The sequence below is a fragment of the Lithobates pipiens genome, unplaced genomic scaffold (genome assembly GCF_037356315.1).
Source record: "Lithobates pipiens isolate NorthernLeopardFrog02 unplaced genomic scaffold, aLitPip1_a1.2 Scaffold_27, whole genome shotgun sequence".
NCBI classification, from domain to species: Eukaryota; Metazoa; Chordata; class Amphibia; order Anura; family Ranidae; genus Lithobates; species Lithobates pipiens.
Window position 1 is genome coordinate 25319005 of NW_027507788.1, and position 20463 is coordinate 25339467.

Genomic DNA, 20463 nt, shown 5'->3' on the forward strand with positions numbered 1-20463 from the left:
AAGTGCGACTAGACCTGCAGGGGTCTTTCCCTGAGATGAGAAGCTGGGGCACACTATGATCACAGATGGTGAAAGTTCTTCACTTTGAAAGAATTTGAACATTATTTATATTTGCACTTTGGAGGGTGACCTCACTATACGAACTTAATTTTTTGCACTCAAGTTTTCTGCACGAATCACTTTTTATACTTTGCTGGAATCGTTTATGCGGAAACAGACACTTTTTTTTAGCATCTGCAATTATAGAGTTGAATATTATATATTGTTTGCATGAATATTTATTTATTTATTGAAGTTATACTGTATGAACTTTATTGTATTGAGAAAGCGCCACATTATTTACTATTTATATCAGCAAGAAGAGACACAACAGATTCAGAATCGGGCCCTGACAGTATATGATCATCATTTGTGCACTCTCACTTTAGAATTTGTATTTAATGTTCTGTGGAAAAAAAGTTAAAATAATTAGGCTAATAAAGGGTGAGTTTTGTGACAACAACAGATCCATGATAGTTAAATTGAACCTCTGCAGCCTTACTGAGCCATTTGAAGCCCATTGCAACCTGCTAAACATCATACACCACCTTCATTTTTCCTGCCTCATTGACTTCAATGTCTTTCACCAAAACAGTGAATCTTAACAAAATCTCTTATTTTTTGCCAAAATTGGAGACATATTAAACTCAGTTTGGTTATCCTTATTAGTCAGACCACTTAAATGCTGACCAGTTGGCTCAAAAGTTACAAGTAGGACTAAACTGGACTTTTTTTTTGTAAAAACTTGACCTCTTAATCTATGGATAGTTTAAATGTTGAGTAAAGTCGGAGTCATGCCAAATGTTCTTTTTTTGTTTTACAGTAAAACCTTGGCTTGCGAGCATAATTAGTTCCCGGGAACATGCTTGTAATGCAAAGCAATTGTATATCAAAGCGAATTTCCCCATAAGAAATAATGGAAACTCAGATGATTCGTTCCACAAGCATTTATTTATTCATAAGTCCTGCAGTTTATAGTCCATATAAAAAAGGTTATAGCAATGCAATAGGTTGTGCAACCATAAAACGTCCATCCACAAATGACAGCCTCCGCAAGGGGATTAGAAGCAAAAGACAAATTTTGTTTTTCTTGCAAAACACACTCAGACAAAGTTACTCTCAAACCGAGTTACTCTCAAACCAAGGTTTTACTGTATATAGAATGTGTGGGCAGGTGCCGTTGGCTAGTCTGCCACTGGGTGGCTCTGTTCCAAAATAGCGTGGTAATAGGGAATTATGTCATTGGGTATTATGTCCCCTTTTAAACAAAGCTCCATGTAGTGATGTAATGGGTGAAGCATCTGCCTATATAAATGCCAGGGTGGGAGGAACCTTAAGAGAGACGAGGCATGGGAGCCAAACAACCCACAACCACACAGATGTAGTCAGTTACTGCAAAGGTCCTTCACAGGGCAGAAGGCCCACACAAAATTGTCTAACAGCCAAAAGAGCCAGCTGCAGTCCTCCTGACTGGAAACATAGCTTATGAGGACTGGAAGCAGGATGCAAAAGGCTTTTTAGACCAGGCTAAGTGTTCTCTAACACAAGTACTAGTACCTTGGAACAGATATTGACATCTGGGAGTGTACCCAGCTGAGTAAAGCTATAGAAAGGAATATAGATAGAGAGACTGGTTTACTTCAGATGGCACCTTGTTAATCTTAGTTGACAGAGCAGGATGTTTCACATTCACCTGAATCTCACTTTTAATAGAGCAGAATGCTCCAGATTTAGTATACAGGGAGATGGGTTCCAACACAGTGGTGCTCCGAAAGAGAGGAGAGAGGAGATGCTAAGGGAAGATAGCTTATAAGTGATGTGCAAGGTTGGCTTTTACAAATTACTTCTACAGCCTATCCTCTTTTGTGTATGGCAATTTAGGCCAAAGAAACCTTTTAGTAGGTATATTTGATGTGTCACTGCCATCTTTGAAGAACATCAGTAAAGTGAAGAAAATATCCTGTGTGGACATTCCTTTGTTCAAGAGTAAAAGGGCTAATGACTGGGGATGTCATGGGAAGGCTTATGGCAAGGAACAGACACAATATGGCGGAGGCTTTTAGCTATAGCAGTGGGTTATTGTCCTTATCCAAGAAGAAGCAAGGTGGGAGTTTAGGCGATTTGGCATAGACAGTTGGCCAATCAGAAGCCCCCTTACAAGTGGGTAAGGGTTAGAACCCCTGTCAGGTTTTTATGTCCATCTGGGTCTCCATTGGAGAGATTTGTCCTCAACTGTTTTCATGACTGGTGCTACCTGGGACAGAAAGTGAGGGGAAATGAGTACATCAATACAAAAGAATTGAGCTCTATTATTTCAAAGCCATTGTGTCTAATTTTTAGGGAATCATTAATGACTAGAATGGTACCAGTGGATTGGCGTAGGGCCATTGTGGTGCCCATATTTGAAAAGGGATCAAAGTCTTTACCAGGTAACTATAGACCTGTTAGTTTAATTTCCACTGGATCGTTTAATAAAAGACCACATAGATGAGTTCTTGCTGGAAAAAAATATTCTAAGTAATAGACAGCATGGATTCATGAAAGACAGAAGTTGTCAAACAAACCTGATTTTTTTTTTACGAGGAGGTAAGTAAAACCTTGGACAGAGGGCTGACTGTAGATGTGGCATACGATTAATGTGTAAAGTAAAGTCTACAGGCTTGGAAAGATCAGTTTGTAAATGGATAGAAAACTCGCTAAAAGACCAAATTTAGAGAGTAGTGGTTAATGATTCTTACTTTGAATAGTCTAAGGTTATCAGTGGTGTACCCCAAGGTTCAGTGTTGGGACCCTTACTTTTTAATATCTTTATAAATGATATTGGGTCTGAGATTAAAAGTACAATTTCTGTCTTTGCAGATGACACCAATCTATGCAATGGAATAACGTCTTTACAGGATGTCTCCAAATTACACACTGACCTCAATACTCTGTTTAATTGGGAAATGAAGTGGCAAATGAGGTTTAATGTTGATAAATGTAAAGTTATGCACTTGGGGGCTAAGAATATGCATGTATCATACATATTAGGGGATGTACAGTTGGAGGAATCCATAGTGGAGAAGGATCTGGGGGTTTTGGTAGATCATAAGCTCAATAATACCATGCAATGCCAATCTGTGGTTTCCAAAGAAAGCAAAATCCTTTCTTGTATAAGAGAGGTATGGACCCCAGATATATATCATTTTTCCCCTGTACAAATCATTAGTAAGACCTCACCTGGAATATGCAGTTCAGTTTTGGGCATTAGTTCTCAAAAAGGATATTGGGGAACTGGAGAAAGTGCAGAGAAGGGCAACCAAACTGATAAGAGGCATGGAGGAGCTCCGCTATGAAGAAAGATTAGAGGAACTGAATGTTATATGGAGAGGTTCCCCCAAGGGGTTTTTCAGCAGCAATGTAACAAAGTAAAAAAATTATATGAAATAATTATATAAAAAAGTCTTTATTAAGAAAAAGTCAGATTCATGTTAACATTTAAAATATCAGCTCTGGTTGAAGACTACAGTACATATTCCACAGTACAGCAATACAAACACAATAATGAAAAATGTCATTAATGTCTACTATATTGAAGCCCCAACGCGTTTCGACCCATACAGCCATGGTCTTCCTCAAGGGGGGTAGTTTACTCTAAAAGAAATACATTCAATATCTCACATTTCAAAAACATTTCATAATGTACCAATTTTCTATGTACACAAGAGGTATAGTGTACATGGTGTAGATGGTGGAATAAAGGGTCTCATGACCAGAGATTTAAAATCATTTGAATGATCAAGGGGGATCCATGATTATTCCCGCCTCCCCAAGGAAAACGGAATCCAGCCCAATAGGACTTACAAGAAGTCACACTGTGGACATCCTTCAGAGGGAAAAGGAAAAGTGGCATCTGCAATGATTCTCAAAATATAACAGTATATCAAGTGAGGGTAGAGTGATGGGCCCTTGGTGTACTAGCGAAGGGTGCCCAACAAATGACAAATGTGCCCGGTATGGACTGCGCATGTACGGAACAACACAACAGCTGATTTGCCAATCAGCTGGGCTGACGTAACCAGGGCGCATGCACACATCATAGGAGGTATCTCTAGATGGGAGATACCATTTCACAGGCACAATTTAAACCTATACAAACAGCGGGGGAAACAGTCAGATTTTGCATCGCTGCTGCTGGAGGGTGGCTAGTGGCTGTGTTGAAGAGCTGGTTTTGTCTGTGTTGCAACCCACCCTTTCACACAAGCAAAACCAGCTGTTCAACACAGCAAACCTGCCCTGCAACACAGACAAAGCTGGACCATCAGCACACTCTAAAGCCGCCCCGCAACAGCGAGGCACAATGTGAGAACTACTGTCTCCCTCCGCTGTTTGTATATTTTTCAATTGTGAACCTGAAATGGTATCTCCCATCGGGAAATGCCTCCTACGATGTGCCCTTGCACCCTGGTCACGCTGATCAGCTGAAGTGTGACTCCATCCTGCGCATGTACGGGCACTATTCGATGGGGGGGGGGGGGGGGGCGCTTCTCGACAGAACACTGGCAGAGGCTTGCACTCATTGCCTTGGTATTGTTCCTTGAGCCCTGACCTGTATTTGCTATCCTGAAACCTGTATTACTGCAATCTGTACCTTGTATCCTGTGTTCCTGAACACTGCATCCATACCTGGACTCCTGTCTTGCAGACTGATCCCTTCCCCCTGTTGTCCTCTCACTTTCCTGTCCTCTTCCCTGTTCTATCTGATTGATCTCCCGTGTATGACCCTGGCCTGGTTACTTTTATGATTATATATTACACCTGTAAATACGTTTGGTTTGGAGAGTTATTATTGTGTGTCACCGTGGTTGGTTGCTAGTTTATTTTATTGTTTGTCACATCAGAGGTGCGTTTACTTTGGTGTATTATTTATCCTCATAATAAATCATATTATTATTACTTTATATGCATTTGGTCCTCCCTATCGCAGTCCACACATTTCTGGCCGCACTGGTTCATGACACCCTATTGAGCTGGATTCCTTTTTCCTTGGGGAGGTGGGGATAATCATGGAGCCTCCTTGATCATTCAACTGATTTTAAATCTCTGGTGACGAGACCCTTTATTCCACCATCTAGCGGTAACTATACCTCTTGTGGACATAGAAAATTGGTACGCTACAAAATGTTTTTGAAATTTGAGATATTGAATGTATTTCTTTTAGAGCAAACCACTCCCTTGAAGAAGACCATGACTGTATGTGATGCCCATTATTGTGTTTGCATTGCTGTACTGTGGAATATGTACTGTGTCCTTCAACTAGAGCTGACATTTTAAATGTTAACATGAATCTGACTTTTTCTTAATAGACTTTTTTATAGCAATGAATGACACATGTATGGGAGTCTGATAAGGCTGCACACCTCAATACAAAAGGTTTGAACAGAAGTGGAAAATTCCCCATGGAGCTTTTTTTGCAGCAAATAGGAGTCAAAAAATATTTTTTCCATAAAAAATATATTCATTTTATTCATTAAGAGACAATTGGACATCAGTATGATAAACAATTTAAAATATGAGCTCTGGTGTACACAATGTGAGACAGTTTAGACTAAGAAGAGGAGGCAAACAGTAGATTGTACCATGTGATATAACTGATAAACAATATACATCAGAGGGTACTCTCTCACAGTATTGATGAATTATAATTATAATTATACTATCCGATGTTTATAAAATGCCCCAATGCATTTCGACCTTAGGGATTGTGGTCTTCTTCAGGGGGTCTTACATTTCTATAAATACATCAACAAGAACATATATCAATATTACAATATATCATATGTAAACACATTCCTTTATAAGTAATCATATATTAGACTTGGCAAATACACTATATTTACCCCTTCCACCAAGACGGCTCACTTATCCAGAGACTTCTTTGTTAAAAAGCACAGAAGAAAATAAAGAATTCCCCCAATGATGATCCCGAACCGTGCTTGGTGAGAAGGGGAGAACAGCCCCAGCCCACGAGGCTTGCAAGTAGTCACAGGTTAGTATGCCCCCCCATAGGGGAAACTCAGAGACCAAAACACCTGAAAATTATTGTAATTATAGTAATTAGTCTGCTGTATACATATTAGATTGCTATAACATGGGTCATAGAAATCAACTATGGTAAAAGATGATGCTGATAAAGTAAAGGGCGACATTTTAAATTTTTTATTTTATTTATTAGCAGGTAAGGATCTCAAAATATATTGGGATCCCCTCCAGGTGCTGCCAAGAGCACAGAATTGCCTATGTATTATGCATAGATTATACATGTTACAAGACTTGTATATAGGCCTAGAAGGCTCAAATATAGCTGTCTGTGCCTGATAAGAGTAATTATAGTTATTTCCTAAATCTCATATTATATAATTAATAAACTGAATCAAATAGTAAAATTGCGAGTGTGTAATTGTGAAAAAACGAGGGGATACTCATATTTTTTTGTTACCCCTTCTAAAATACATCAAGAAGGTGCAAAATGTGACTGCAAAAATGTGATGAAAAGGAAAATGTGCATAAAAGGTCATTAAAGTGGAAGTAAACTCCCCTATCGTTTTCAGCCAAGGAAGCTGCCATCTTTGCCTCTGTTTAATCATTAACTGCTATGGTGCTGCACATGTGATTCGTTATGACACCAGCCATTGGATGGTTTGATAGTTTGGCTGAGAGCACAGCCAATGTGCAGTTAGCATTCCCGGCATGCCTTTTTTTTTAACTGTTTAAATCCATAGGTTTACTTCCACTTTAAATAAATCATCATGATTACTTATAGCAAAAAACTAATGGAAATCAATGTGATAAGAATAGTGTGTTAGTGGTGTAAGAAATATAAGTGCTTATAATATGGTGATCGTGATAAGAAATTAGCATTATGTAGTCTAGCAGCCTGTATTAAATACAGACCTTTTTTATATAATTCACATCATTTTTTGATTTTGTTACATTGCTGCTCAAAAGAGATTGGGGGAACCTCTCCATATTGTTTGTAGCGGGATGTGCAGCTCAAATCTCTCCTATATGCGTCTCTCCTAAACTGAATTTATTCTCTCTTGAGAAGAGGAGATTAAGGGGGGAGGGGGGTGTGATTAACATGTACAAATACATAAGTGGTCCATATAGTGAACTTGGTGTTGAGTTATTCACTTTAAGGTCATCATAGAGGACAAGAGGGCACTCTTTACGTCTAGAGGAAAAAAAAAATGAATCTCCAAATAGGAGCTGTGAAAATGTGGAATAGACTTTCACCAGAGGTGGTTCTGGCCAGCTCAGTAGATTACTTTGAAAAAGGCCTGGATTCTTTCCTAAATGTACATAATATAACTGGGTGCCGACATTTATAGGTAAAGTTGATCCAGGTAAAATCTGATTGTCTCTCGGGGGGGATCAAGAAAGAATTTTCCCCCTGCTGGAGCAAATTGGATCATGCTTTGCTGGGGTATATGGGATTGTATGTTTTTTTTGGTTGAACTAGATGAACTTGTGTCTTTTTTCAACCTGACTAACTATTTAACTATGTAATATTTTTTTAAATCGTGTGGCAGGGTTAGAACTTCAGGCAAGTTTTAATTCATGAAGGGCAGATCTACTGTATCTAAAGTAGATCCAACTAGCTAGGCAGAGAATCCAAACGTAAGAACAAAAATGTGAATTACTGTCCTGATATCTATGCAGGAGGAGGACAGTCACTCTAGAATAGATCGTGTCCTCCTCTAATCTTCTCAACAGCATAGAGAGATTCTGTGGTTTAACTACAGTCCATCAGCTTGGCCAGGCTGATAACAGTGCTTGAGGTTTGCAAAGAAGTTAACTGGATTTCTGTTGGGTTCCACCTTTACTTTTTGCACTTATTGAACCTATATAACAAAATTCTTTCACAACTGTATATGTAACAAACCAAAATAGAGCAATACGAGAGTTTCATTGTTTACATAGACTTTAACGTTGTCTATATGAAGTATTTATATGTTGGGTCCATTTCTTTTACAGCCGCAATCCTTGACGATCAGACTGTTTGCGGGCGTGGTGAGAGGTTGGCACTTGCGCTCGCCCGAGAACATATCAACAGTCACACGCAAGGAGGGTCCAACGCACGTGTTGAAGTGGAGATCTTTGAATTGCAGAGAGACAGTCAGTACGAGACTACAGATACAAGTGAGTATCAAAACTAGTCTAGTTTTGACCAGCGTGGCACTGTGGACATGGCATATCTTGATTTCAGCAAGGCATTTGATACAGTTCCACATAGCGAAAAGTAGCACAAAGCTAGAACCTAAGCCTTGGGTGGTTAAGTGGATATACAGTTGGCTAAACAATAGATACCAGAGTGTGGTTGTAAATGGCGTTAACTTGAAACAGAGAACAGTCACTAGTGGTGTACCACAAGGCTCTGTAGTAGGTCATGTTCTATTTAATCCAATTATAAGTGATTTAACTAAAGGGTTGGTGAGCAAGGTATGTCTTTTTGATGCTGATACAAAGGGGTGTAATAGGGTTGATATCCCTTGGAGGTGTCTGTAACATGAAACATGATTTGGGATTGCTGGAAAATTGCTGGAAAATTGATCAAAGCAATGCAGACTGCAATTCAATGTTTCTAAATGTAAAATAATGCATCTAGGGAAAAAGATGGAGTAGTGTTGACTAGAGATACAGAGGAAAACGATTTGGGGGTACTTATGTCAGAATAAATGCAATTTGATTGCAAAATGGCCATGTAGTGGGAAAATAGAATAGAATTCTAGGATGCATCACTAGAGAGGTCACCAGCAGGAGGAAGGAGGTCCTGATTCTTCTTTATAGATCTTTAGTTATCACTAAAGACAGGAGATCCTGATTCCCCTATATTGATCTTTAGTTAGACCTCATTTAGAATACTGTGGCCAGTCTGGAGATCTCACTCTCACCTATTGGAAAACTTCTGCACAATCAGCGCCGCTGGCTATAGCTGGCACTGCTGATCAGTGTATTTTGATGGCAGGGAAGTCTCTCGACTGTTAGAACACAGTAGCTCAACGGGAGTGATAACCCCATCCACCTTGAATGTGGGAAAGGAGGAATCAGGTAGGTTTTTTTTTTGTGAAACCTGCTGGTTGAAAAAGAAAAAAAAGTATATGCTACCTTACAGTACAAAAATATATTGATAAGAAGGAATTCCAGAACTAGCAATTAAAATAGTGAAAGGTCTAAGAGATAAAACATATCAGGAGAGACTTCAGGAACTTAGTATGTATAGTCTGGAAGAAAGAAGGAAAAGGGGAGACACGATTATAATAAATTAAATACATCAAGTGGGGTAAATAAGGTTCAGGAGGGCAGTATTTTTTTAATATGAAGATAAGATCAAGAACACGGGAACATGACCTCAAACTAGCAGGAGGAAGGTTAAAACTAATCTTAGTAAGTATTGTTACCAAAAGGGCAGTTGGTGCTTGGAATAGACTTCCAGCAGAGGTAGTGAGTCAGTCAACAGTAAGTGGATTCAAACATGCTTGGAACAAATTCAGACAAAAAAAAGTAAAAAATGGGGCACACTCGATAAATCACTTGGTCTTTTTTTAATTCCGTCACTCTTCTTTGTTTCATGGTGTGATGTGTTGCCCTGTACACACAGCCTATAGTATAGTAAATCTTTACATTTCTATGTCAGCAGTTTCTGTTTGTGTTGAAACCTAAGGCATGTGGTATGGCACCTGCATGGGTTAATGCATGACCTCTGTCTGTAGTGTGAGATCTGACAAGACCACTGAAGACACTACATATCTCACAATCCCTGGGTTTCTCAGTCTAGTGCTTGTGCAGGTGAAAGCTAAACAGTGATTAGATCTGACACAGACACAAGCATGTGGAGAATTCACAGACACAGAAAGAGCTTGCTCATGCAATGTTTCATCACATCAGCACTTCCAAATTTGTGATGCAGCACAGAGGGGATGGGGAGACAATCATTGGAGGCTGTGTGACCAAGAAAATAAAGTTGTCCTGTCCCCTTGGTGCATAGGGAGCAGCTAGCTGAAGAAATTTGCAATGCTTTGCATTCATTTAGAAAATGCAAAGCATTCTCTCAATGGTGCCCATGCTGAACTGCCGACCTCCTGTGTTTGCTATGCATCAGGCCGACCACTCAACACAGCACCCAGAAGAAAGAGGAGATCACTGGATTAGCGGTGTCTAATTCAGGGATTTCCAGCTTCCAGGAGCATCTGGCAGGTATAGTATTCACATAGTTATATTGGTCCAAGCTTGACCAAAAATATACTGTGCCTGGAATTCTTCTTTAGGCTGGGTTCACACTACTACGAATTGGATGTGAGTTTCTCTGTATCCAATTTGCATGTCAGGAGACTGTGACCGGCTCTCAATGGAGCTGGTTCACACAGCTCTGGGACGGTTTGCAGAAGAGTCCTGTGTGTCGTCTGAACCATTTTAGGTCAGAATCCAGCAAAAAATTCAGGCCTGATTCATCCCTGAAATGGAGAACAGAAAAGCACCAGACCCCCTGGTGTGAGCCACTCCGCATAGCAGTGTGAACCCAGCCTCAAAGGAGATGTATGGGGTAATATAAAAAACAAACAAACATATATACTTACTTCCCTGCTGCACCTGTCCTCCAGCAGCTCTAAGCCTGAGAACTGAGCGATCACATGACCACTGATTACTCAGTTCTCAGTCCACTACGCCCCGCCAGTGATTACTGGAGTGCTGGGCTGGGGAAGGGGCAGGAGCAGCTGGCTCAGGCTCTCAGCTTAGTGTCTGAGAAGCTGAGCCAGCTGCCAATCAGGCTTCTAGCATTGGTCTCCAAATTATGGCCTTCCAGTTGTTCAGGAACTACAATTCCCATCATGCCTAGCCAGTGGCGTCGCTAAGGGGTGGCTTTTGGGGCTATAGCCCCGAATCTGTGGCCCATAGCACTGAGTCTCTGCAGTGGTCCCCAAAGGGAGGGGAGGCTCTCTGGGGACCCTGATGCTAGGGGCAGGCTCTCTGGTGACCCTGATTTCAATGGGGAGGCTCTCTGGGGGCCCTAATGTAAGAGGGGGCTTTCTGGGGACCCTGATGTAAGGGGGCTCTTGGGGACCCTGATGTAAGTGGGGCTCTCTGAGGACCTTGATGTAAGGGGAGGCTCTCTGTGGACCCTGATGTAAAGGGGTGCTCTCTGGGGACCCTGATGTAAGGGGGGGCTCTCTGGGGATGTAAGTGGGGGGCTCTCTGGGGATACACACACACACACACACACACACACACACACATGTATATTGGTGTATATACATGTGCATGCCCGCCCAAGCATATGACTTTCTTAACTACGCTGCTATGGGCTCTAGCCCCAGATCTTTTGTAGACCCAGCAACGCCCCTGTGCCTAGCCATGTCTGTGAATGTCAGAGTTTTACAATGCCTTATGGGACGCAACAGCTGGAGGGCCGCAGTTTGGAGATCTCTGGCCTAGATCATCCCTGTGATGTCTATTAGCAGCAGACTTTAGCCTGCTGTTGGCTGATTCTGGGTCACAGAAGAGCATATGTGCACTCCTGTGACCCACAAGAGAGGTAAAAACAGTTTCGGCCATACTTCTGTTTTAATAACCACTGGCTTTTTTATTATAAAAAGGAAAAAAAGTCCAAAACTTTGCAAACATTTTTTTCCTTTTTGTTATAAAACATATACCAGATCACTACGAACATTCTCCAAATGACCCTTTTTGGAAGGTAGACAGTCAAAGATGATCTAACTTTTGCCACAATTTTTTGGAAATGAAGAAATCCGTTGGCATTGAGGTGATTAATGAAAAACATTGGTTTCTTTTCAAAATAATATACAAATTTTCCATTATAATAGAATCTCAAAGACAGCCAAGGAACTGGCTTGGGACCAAATTGTACGCTTTTATAACTGCGGTAGGGAAATTAGATTGTAAGTTCCTCTGGGACAAGGACTGATGTCAATAGTTCTGTGTAGAGTTCCAGAATACAGGTTCTACGGGAAGTCATAAAATACAAGACTACAGCTTTCATTTTTTGGCAAGCTTTGCCTTTGTACAGGAAAGACAAGATGGCTGGCAAGACCTTTGGTGAAAAAAAAAAAAGGTCTTTGTTGGACGATCATGGCATGTTGCTTTACCTGTACAAGACATACTGCACAACAAATAAACAGAATATATAATCAGCATCTGCTTTGGTTCTATTTATGTTGAAACATGTTTGAAATCCTCTAAGGTGAAGTGATGTATTTCACTGTGAAGTAAAGTAAGGAAAAGCAGATGGTGCTGCTGTATGTTTAGCGCACAAGTCCCCCAAGGGGTTTCCATGACATGCCAGACCTCGCTAATGGAAGTGGCGCACATTGGCTCCGTCTTTTTTACACTGGCATCTGAGAATGGCCTTGGATTTTCCCCTTCGGGGGTTAACGAGGAGAGTTTTTTTTTTTTTTTTTTCCGATTCTTTTCTTTTATAAATGGAAGAGACATAAATAAGGTGCCAGGAGCCCCTTTTGAAATAAAGTGATGCATTGCGAGACCTGAAGAGGGATTCATTGCAGCTGCCAAGTCTACTGGGAGAAAGTCGGGCTATTGCGGTTTCGCTGTTTCGAGAGCATTGTTTACTACCTTTGCCAGCCTTTTAAAGGGCTCCCTTGGGTGTCATACACTAGAGGCAGCCACTTGTAGAATTATGCTCCAGACAGAGATCTAAGGTTGCGGCTTTGCCTGCTTGGAGACCTCAGGCACATGGAGGATTACTGCCAAACGGGCTTTGTTTTACAGAAAGGGAAAGTAGGCTGGAGGATTGGATGGCGATATTTTAGGTGTGCCCTGTTTAAAAAATATTTTTTTACACGGCTTTCTTATGAAAGTCTTAAAGCGGTATTAAACCCAAAGTCAAAAATGTATTATATATTGCCGCTTACCAATCATTAGATGAGGTGGCTGTATTCGTTTTCTTTTTTTTTTGACTTTTTTTCCTTCTGCTTTCATCTAGTCATCTGGCCAGTAACACACCCCCTGTATTAGAGTGGGCACAGGGGACACCTTTGGACAGCAACATTGTCAGTCTGGGGCAGGGTTACCAACTTTCAGTAAATTTACTGATAGTTTGTTTACAACTAATGATTTTTGATTGATTAATGATTAATTAATGATTTTTACAGACATCAGTAAATGTCTGTTTTTTTGTGTTTTTGTTTTGTATCAGTAAAAATCTGTTCTTTTTTCCAGGTATGTTAGTGTTGGCAAGGGATAGGTTGCCCAGTCCACCTGACTCACACACTTCACCAGTCCACCCGACTGGTGATCTCCCAAAGCAAAACTGAAGACTTAAACACACCGCTGTTTTCAAGAGAGACCTGCTGCATATGGCAGTCTCTCCTCTTGTCTGTCCCTGCACCATGCTGAACTACTGACACTGTCCTTCCTTGCTCTCCCTGCCTCTATGGAAAGGCACCTTCCAACTGATTCCTGTGGTAGGATCCTTCCAGGCCAGCCACTGGAGGTCTGGCCCAAGGTAAAACCCCTCGGAAGCAGGGGTCCCTCAAGGGCCACCAACAGTCTACTCAGCACTGCATCTCCATCTTCCACCCGACTCCCCTGCTGGCATGACTCATCTCTATTTAAGGGCTCACTAATGCCTCATTTCCACTGAGCGGATCGGTTCGGTACAGTACGCTATTTTGAGTGTTTCCATTATGTAAGCGCCCCATACAACAGAACCATACCGCACTATTCATGGTCCTGCTTTAGCTGTGGGGCCATAGATAATGGTACGGTACTGTTAGGGCGGAGCTACTGGCATCACACAATACATTTCACTTATTGGCGGACAGAAAAAACATCAATTCTTACGTCAAAGGCATTTTTTCTAAACCCTGTATGGCCCCTGGTGGTCCGACTTGCAGTATAAATGCTCACCTGAATAGGCCGGACCATTCTAACCCTTCCAAACTGCACCGACCCAAACCATTCTACTCAGTGGAAACTGGGCATTAGTCCCCTGCCAGGCCCACTTCCTGGGGATTAACTAAGGGCCCCTAAATATGCAAGACAACCCTCCTGATTTTAACCCACTAATTTCTAGAATATTCTCCAATATTCTAGAATCAGGGGGAGGCACCAGAGAGATGTCTGGATGAGTCATCCTGCCCTGTACTCTAATGAACCCTGATCCAGATTCCATGGCTCAGGCTTAGCCTAAGCAAGACTACAATATACCTGCCCTACCAACAGTAGCACACTACTGAGTGTCCCCACACTACAGAGGGTGCTACACCATTAAACAATTTTATTGATAAGTTAACCACTTGCCGACCCAGCCGCCATCATTATACTGCAGCAGTATACACTCATTCCGGGAAATCGCCATAGAGTTACCTCGGCTCCTTTAAGAGCCATAGCAGGTGGCGGCAATGTCTGCCAGCCACCTGCGATTGCGGCAAAGAGAACCAGAACGGGGATCTGTCATTGTAAACAGACAGATTCCCCTTCTGTCAGGGGGGGAGAGAGAGAGAGAGATCTGTTGTTTCTAGTGATCAGGAACAGTGATCTCTCTCTAATCCCAGTCAGTCCACTCCCCCCACAGTTAGAAACACCTCCCTAGGGAACACTTAACCCATTGAATTTTTATAGCATTGATCGCTGTATAAATGTCAGTGGTCCCAAAAAAGTGTCAAAAGGGGGCACTCTCTACCCCTAGAGGAAAAGAGATTTCATCTCCAAATACAGAAAGGTTTCTTCACAGTAAGAGCTGTGAAAATGTGGAATAGACTCCTTCCAGAGGTGGTTCTGGCCAGCTCAGTAGATTACTTTAAGCCCTTGTACACACGGAGATTCCGACGAAATGTGTCCGATCAGACCGTTTTGTCAGATATTCCGACTGTGTGTGGTCTCCATCGGACTGTTTCCGTCGGAGTATCCGACGGACCAAGTTTTCCAACTTGTTGGTAAAATTTTCTGACAAAATGCTCCGATCGGACATACTCCGATCATGTGTAGAGAATTCCGATCGGACAAAGTGCCACGCATGCTCAGATCAAATTCCTACACCAAAGCTATTGGCTACTAGCGTGAACGTAGCCCCATCGTAACCAAATAATGTCATCACGTTCTGTTTCTGACAATTTTGTCCGACCGTGTGTATGCAACAGTTTTGGACAAAATCCGTCGGACAAAATCCGACTGACAAAATCCAACAGATTTGGTTGTCGGAATGTCCGACCGTGTGTACAAGGGCTTAGAGAGGCCTGAATTCTTTCCTAAATGTACATAATATAACTGGGTACTGATATTGATAGGTAAAGTTGATCCAGGGAAAATCCGATTGCCTTTTGGGGGGTCAGGAAGGAATTTTTTGCCCTGCTATAGCAAATTGGATCATGCTTTGCTGGGGTTTTTCGACTTCCTCTGGATCAACTGTGGGTATAGGATTGGGTATATGGGATTGTATGATATTATTTTTTATTTATCTATTTTTATGCTTGAACTTTTTTTTTTTTACCAAAAATATGTAGAAGAATACACATTGGCCTAAACTGATGAAGAAATAATTTTTTAACATTTTTTGGGGATATTTATTATAGAAAGAAGTAAAAAAAATGTTTTTTTTCAAAATTGTCGGTCTTTTTCTGTTTATAGCACAAAAATAGGAATTCTCGCTTGGGTACAATGTCTCACGGCCAGGCAATTGTCAGTTAAAGCGACGCAGTAGCATATCACAAAAAATGGCCTGGTCAAGAAGTGGGTAAATCCTTCCAGGGCTGAAGTGGTCAAACAAGTGACATACTCACAAACGCATGACAATAGCAAACATATCATAAAATTTACATGTGACTGCCTCCAGATCCACACGGCTCAACTAATGGCTTGGGAAGACCCCTTGACGTACAATGTGGTGTACGTGTTTCGAAGCAGCAACCCCTCGTCTTCAGAGCCGCAATACGCTTGTTATTGTCATGCTTTTATGAGTATATCACTTGTTTCATTTATTAATAAATGTTTTTGCGCTAGGCAATGCACTAGGCCGGTGCGCCCTCTTTGGAAGCAAGGGCCGTGTGAAGCCTGAGACCTCATCAGAGCTCAGCGGTGCTAAGACTGACTGGTTGTCAGAGGTGGTGGAGCTATGGAGTAGAACAGGTTCAGCTTCAAAACATTACAGCTGCCTTGATTAAAGAACACTAAAACGTAGAACCGGCGAGATAAATTGGTCTTAATTATCCACAAAAAAGCGTTTCATGCTCCTTTTTCACCGTTCTCCGTGATTTGCATAGTTGTAATCCTTTGATATATACTCTCCCAGTCTCTAAAATATACCAGCAGGGAGAAACCATTATGCTTTACTAGAAACCTAAATCATTTCAACTCATTAACCGCAAAGGGGCCCCCTAACGGGGGAAAAATATAAAAGTTTACAAAATGACTTACAAGTTTATAAAACATTTGGAGAGTAGCAAGTGAATTGATTAAGGACGCCAACCGGGCATGCGTTCCCCTCAGCTACGATTTCTAAGAACATAAATGTGACAAACAGGCGGGAAGCTGCACTTTTTCCTTGATTTTTTTCGCAAGTAAACATTGGCTTCTAATACAATATAGGACGTGCTTTGGCGGTGTTGTGTTTACACGCGTCCACGGCAGTTTCAACACATGTAATATTCATGGGGAGTGTGGACGGTCATATTGATCTGAGTGCCAACTGCATTAAAAATACATTCTCGTGTGCTCGTATGAGTTTTTACAGCACACCAGTCTTGATGCATTTTACATGTAGGTGGAAAACAGCCAGAAAAAGAATCATCATACAATGCAGGGAACGTTCTCCGAACGCTCACTGACCGGCAGGATGAAAGGATTGTATTGAGCTGAGGGGCTCAATACACACAAATGCTGGCATAGCGTTGGCATCACACTGCGCCGCTTCGGGATGATTGAATGTAGTTTAAGGGGGATGGCCATACGGAAGAGGGAAAACCTTCTCTAGGTATTGATCGTGCTATGAAGTTGAAATTTCTCCAGATGCATCTCCACTGGTATTATACGCTGTTGCGCTACAGATGGGTCTTATAGACTCCTCATGCAGAGCTCCCCCCTAGCGCCTCCCCAGATTATCATGGACAGAACACCATTAATGTGGTTGTAAAGGCAGAAGGTTTTATGACATTAATGCATTCTATTCATTAACCTCCCTGGCGGTATGATTCGTTCTGGTTTTAGGTGCTGAATGCGGTACAATTATTTTACATGGAAATTTGGCATTTTATATTGTAGTCCTGTAATTCTTAGGAATAACTCTCTTAAATATGTTCAAACCAGAGTCTAGCAGACATCCCGGGTATGATAAAGTTTATAATATAATAATAAAAATTATTCAATAATGTAATCAAATCCTAAAACACTGAAAAGGGGACACTTTCTGGTTGCTATGGACAATCTCCAAATTCCAGCCATAAAAAACAGTATTTATAATATAAAAGTGCATGCAGGGCACTGCACAGACCACTAGGGACAAAGGGGGTGTGTATTTTTAGGGAACTGTGTGTGATCTCCGCTCCCGTGCGTCGTCACGTCGCAGGGAATGGAGCTCGGTGGCATTCAGCACTGTGAATCGAGCGGAGGACAGCTAGATCACATAGCACGGAGGACATCGCTGGATCCAGGGGACAAGGTAAGTAACTCTCCCTGTGTCCTCCCTGCATCCAGCGATGTGATCCCGAGTCTGGCTTGGGGCTACCACTCGTGGTGCTGAAATCCCAACCCGAGCCAGACTCGGGATTACCGCCAGGGAGGTTAAGATAAAAAGCCTTCTGTGTGCAGCAGCCCCTCTAATACTTACCTGAGATCCATCTAGATCCAGCGATGCTGCAGGAGTGTCTGCCTGGGACTCCCCTCCTCATTGGCTTAGACACAGCAGCGGGTGCAAATTGGCTCCCACTGCTGTCAATCAAAGTCAGTCAACCAATGAGGGGAGAAAGGGGGCAGGGCCCGTGCATGGCTTGGTGTCTAAATGGACACAGGGAGCTGTGGCTCGGCTCGGGTGCCCCCATAGCAAGCTGCTTTCTGTGGGGCCACTCAGCAGGAGGGAAGGGCCCGGAGCACCAGCAAGGGACTCAAAAAGAGGAGGATCTGGGCAGCTCTGTGCAAAACCATTACACAGAGCAGATAAATATAACATGTTTATACTCCTCTTCCATGCCCACTAGCCAGATAAACACAATGGGGGTGGGATAATACATGTAGATTGATGGAGGCTTAACTTCCTTGTTATTCTAAGACACAGGTTGGAGGGGTGTGACGCAGCCCACAGGGTGTGGCAGAAATCCACTCACAGCATGTCATTGTCAAAAAATATAAAATATTTGACTTTAAATATATATATATATATATATATATATATATTTGTATGCCAATTTACAACAGTTTATTGATATTATTTATTTTTACTCTGTATTACAAAGGCTGTTTTTTTAATTTTGAACATGTGACCAGCAGCAGAGGACGAGAAGCTCCTCCTGCTTATGTTTTCCTGCAGACAGGCTGGGAAAGAGCTGTATCATGTGACAACTGTATATTGATTAGGAAAAAGGTACTTCATTTTTTTAAATTAAAATAATTACAGTGCCATCATCCATATACAGAAATAGAAGGGACAATGTCAACTAAACAGTGTGTGTTTAGTATCACTTTAATTGCTCATATTGTCTAAAGGGGAGGAACTACATGGCAATTTTTTAAAGCTGACTGGAGTTCTGCTTTACATTTACGGTCATCCAGCTAGTGCCTCTCCAATACAAATGGCAGACCAGCCATTCTTTTCTTTGTTTCTTTGTCTGTGGTGCCCTGGGCCTCCAATTGGCTTCACTCCCTTGCTGGATGAAACACTACAAAATCTTGCTTACCTGCAAAGAAACAGCAATGGTCTGACACCTCACCATGGGCTAAAAAAGGGGCAGATACCATAGAAGCATGTAGGAGAAGCTTTGTGGTTGGTTGAATTTGGCACCAAAGCACAGGTCCCTACCCCTTCTCCAGCCCTGCTAGAAGACTGTCTCTCCTGCTGAGGCCCAACCCTCTGCCATCTTGTGCCCTGCTCCTTGCCATTGTCCCCCACACAACATTTCCAGTCATAGACCTTTAAATCCCAGAGAAGGACTGTCCACACAATAAAAAGATACACTGCACTTTACTGGTGTTGTTCAGGAAATAGTATTACAGTTACGTCACAAGCACATACATTCCAGAGTCACTTGACATACACAGTCAATCTAGAGTTGCCCCCTCATCCATTTAAACCCTGAACACCTATGAATTACACAGGTTCTGAGGCTAATTTCATGCAGATAAGGCACCAAGTGAGTTTAATTACCACCTTAATCAGCCACAAAACCTGTGTAATTTATATGTGTTTGGTTTTAAAGGGATGAGTTGGCAATCCTAAGTCAATCACATATAGTGAATGGTCTGCCGCAGTCAAAGGTGAAAGCATATACAGCACCTTAACAGCCACCTACAGCCTCTCCTTTACCCAGGGTCATCAATACTCACAGGACTGTGCTCTCTGTAGTCACATCTTTTCTAGGTATACCCAGGGCTCGAGTCCTGCGGGAACGCATGGGAACGGCGTTCCCGTACTATTTCCACAACGGGAACGCCGTTCCCATTAGCAGCCCGAGTAGCCTGCCGCTCGTGCGTAGCCCGCCGCTCCTCTGCCGCCCGAGTCAGTGACTGGTTGCTAGGCTAGGGCCGCTCCGCGTCTAGCAACCGGTCACATGACATCAGCCGTACACGTGGGCACGCACTGGAGTCAGTGGGCAGTGCACATGCACCCTCCAGCGCAGCCAGCGGCAGACACACGCCGCTGGCATACGGACTGTCTCCTCCCTCCCCTCTACCCAGTGCTCTCCCGAGCAAGAAGTAAACCAGGTTAGTCACTAGCACTCTGCATTACCCTGCCAATACTCTGCATTACTCAATACTCTACAATACCCCGCCAATACTCTGCATTACTCCACCAATACTCTGCATTACCCTGCAAATACTCTGCATTACTCAATACTCTGCAATACCCCGCCAATACTCTGCATTACTCCACCAATACTCTGCATTACCCCGCAAATACTCTGCATTACCCTGCCAATACTCTGCATTACTCAATACTCTGCAATACCCCGCCAATACTCTGCAATACTCTGCATTACCCCGCAAATACTCTGCATTATCCCGCCAATACTCTGCATTACCCCGCCAATACTCTGCATTACCCCTCCGCCAATACTCTGAATTACTCTGCCAATACTCTGCATTACTCTGCCAATACTCTGCATTACTCCGCCAATACTCTGCATTACTCCGCCCATACTCTGCATTAGTCCGCCAATACTCTGCATTAGTCTGCCAATACTCTGCATTACTCCGCCAATACTC

At 42.3% G+C, this 20463-nt stretch overlaps 1 protein-coding gene across 1 annotated transcript in view; it reads left to right on the forward strand.

Annotated features, from left to right (window-relative positions):
• The window catches only part of GRIK5 (glutamate ionotropic receptor kainate type subunit 5), a 564883-nt gene that overhangs the window by 284459 nt on the left and 259961 nt on the right, over positions 1-20463 (forward strand). The window contains exon 3 of the mRNA XM_077456650.1: positions 8056-8220. Within this exon, the coding sequence (XP_077312776.1) occupies positions 8056-8220 (165 nt within the window). The remainder of the gene's footprint in view (positions 1-8055; positions 8221-20463) is intronic.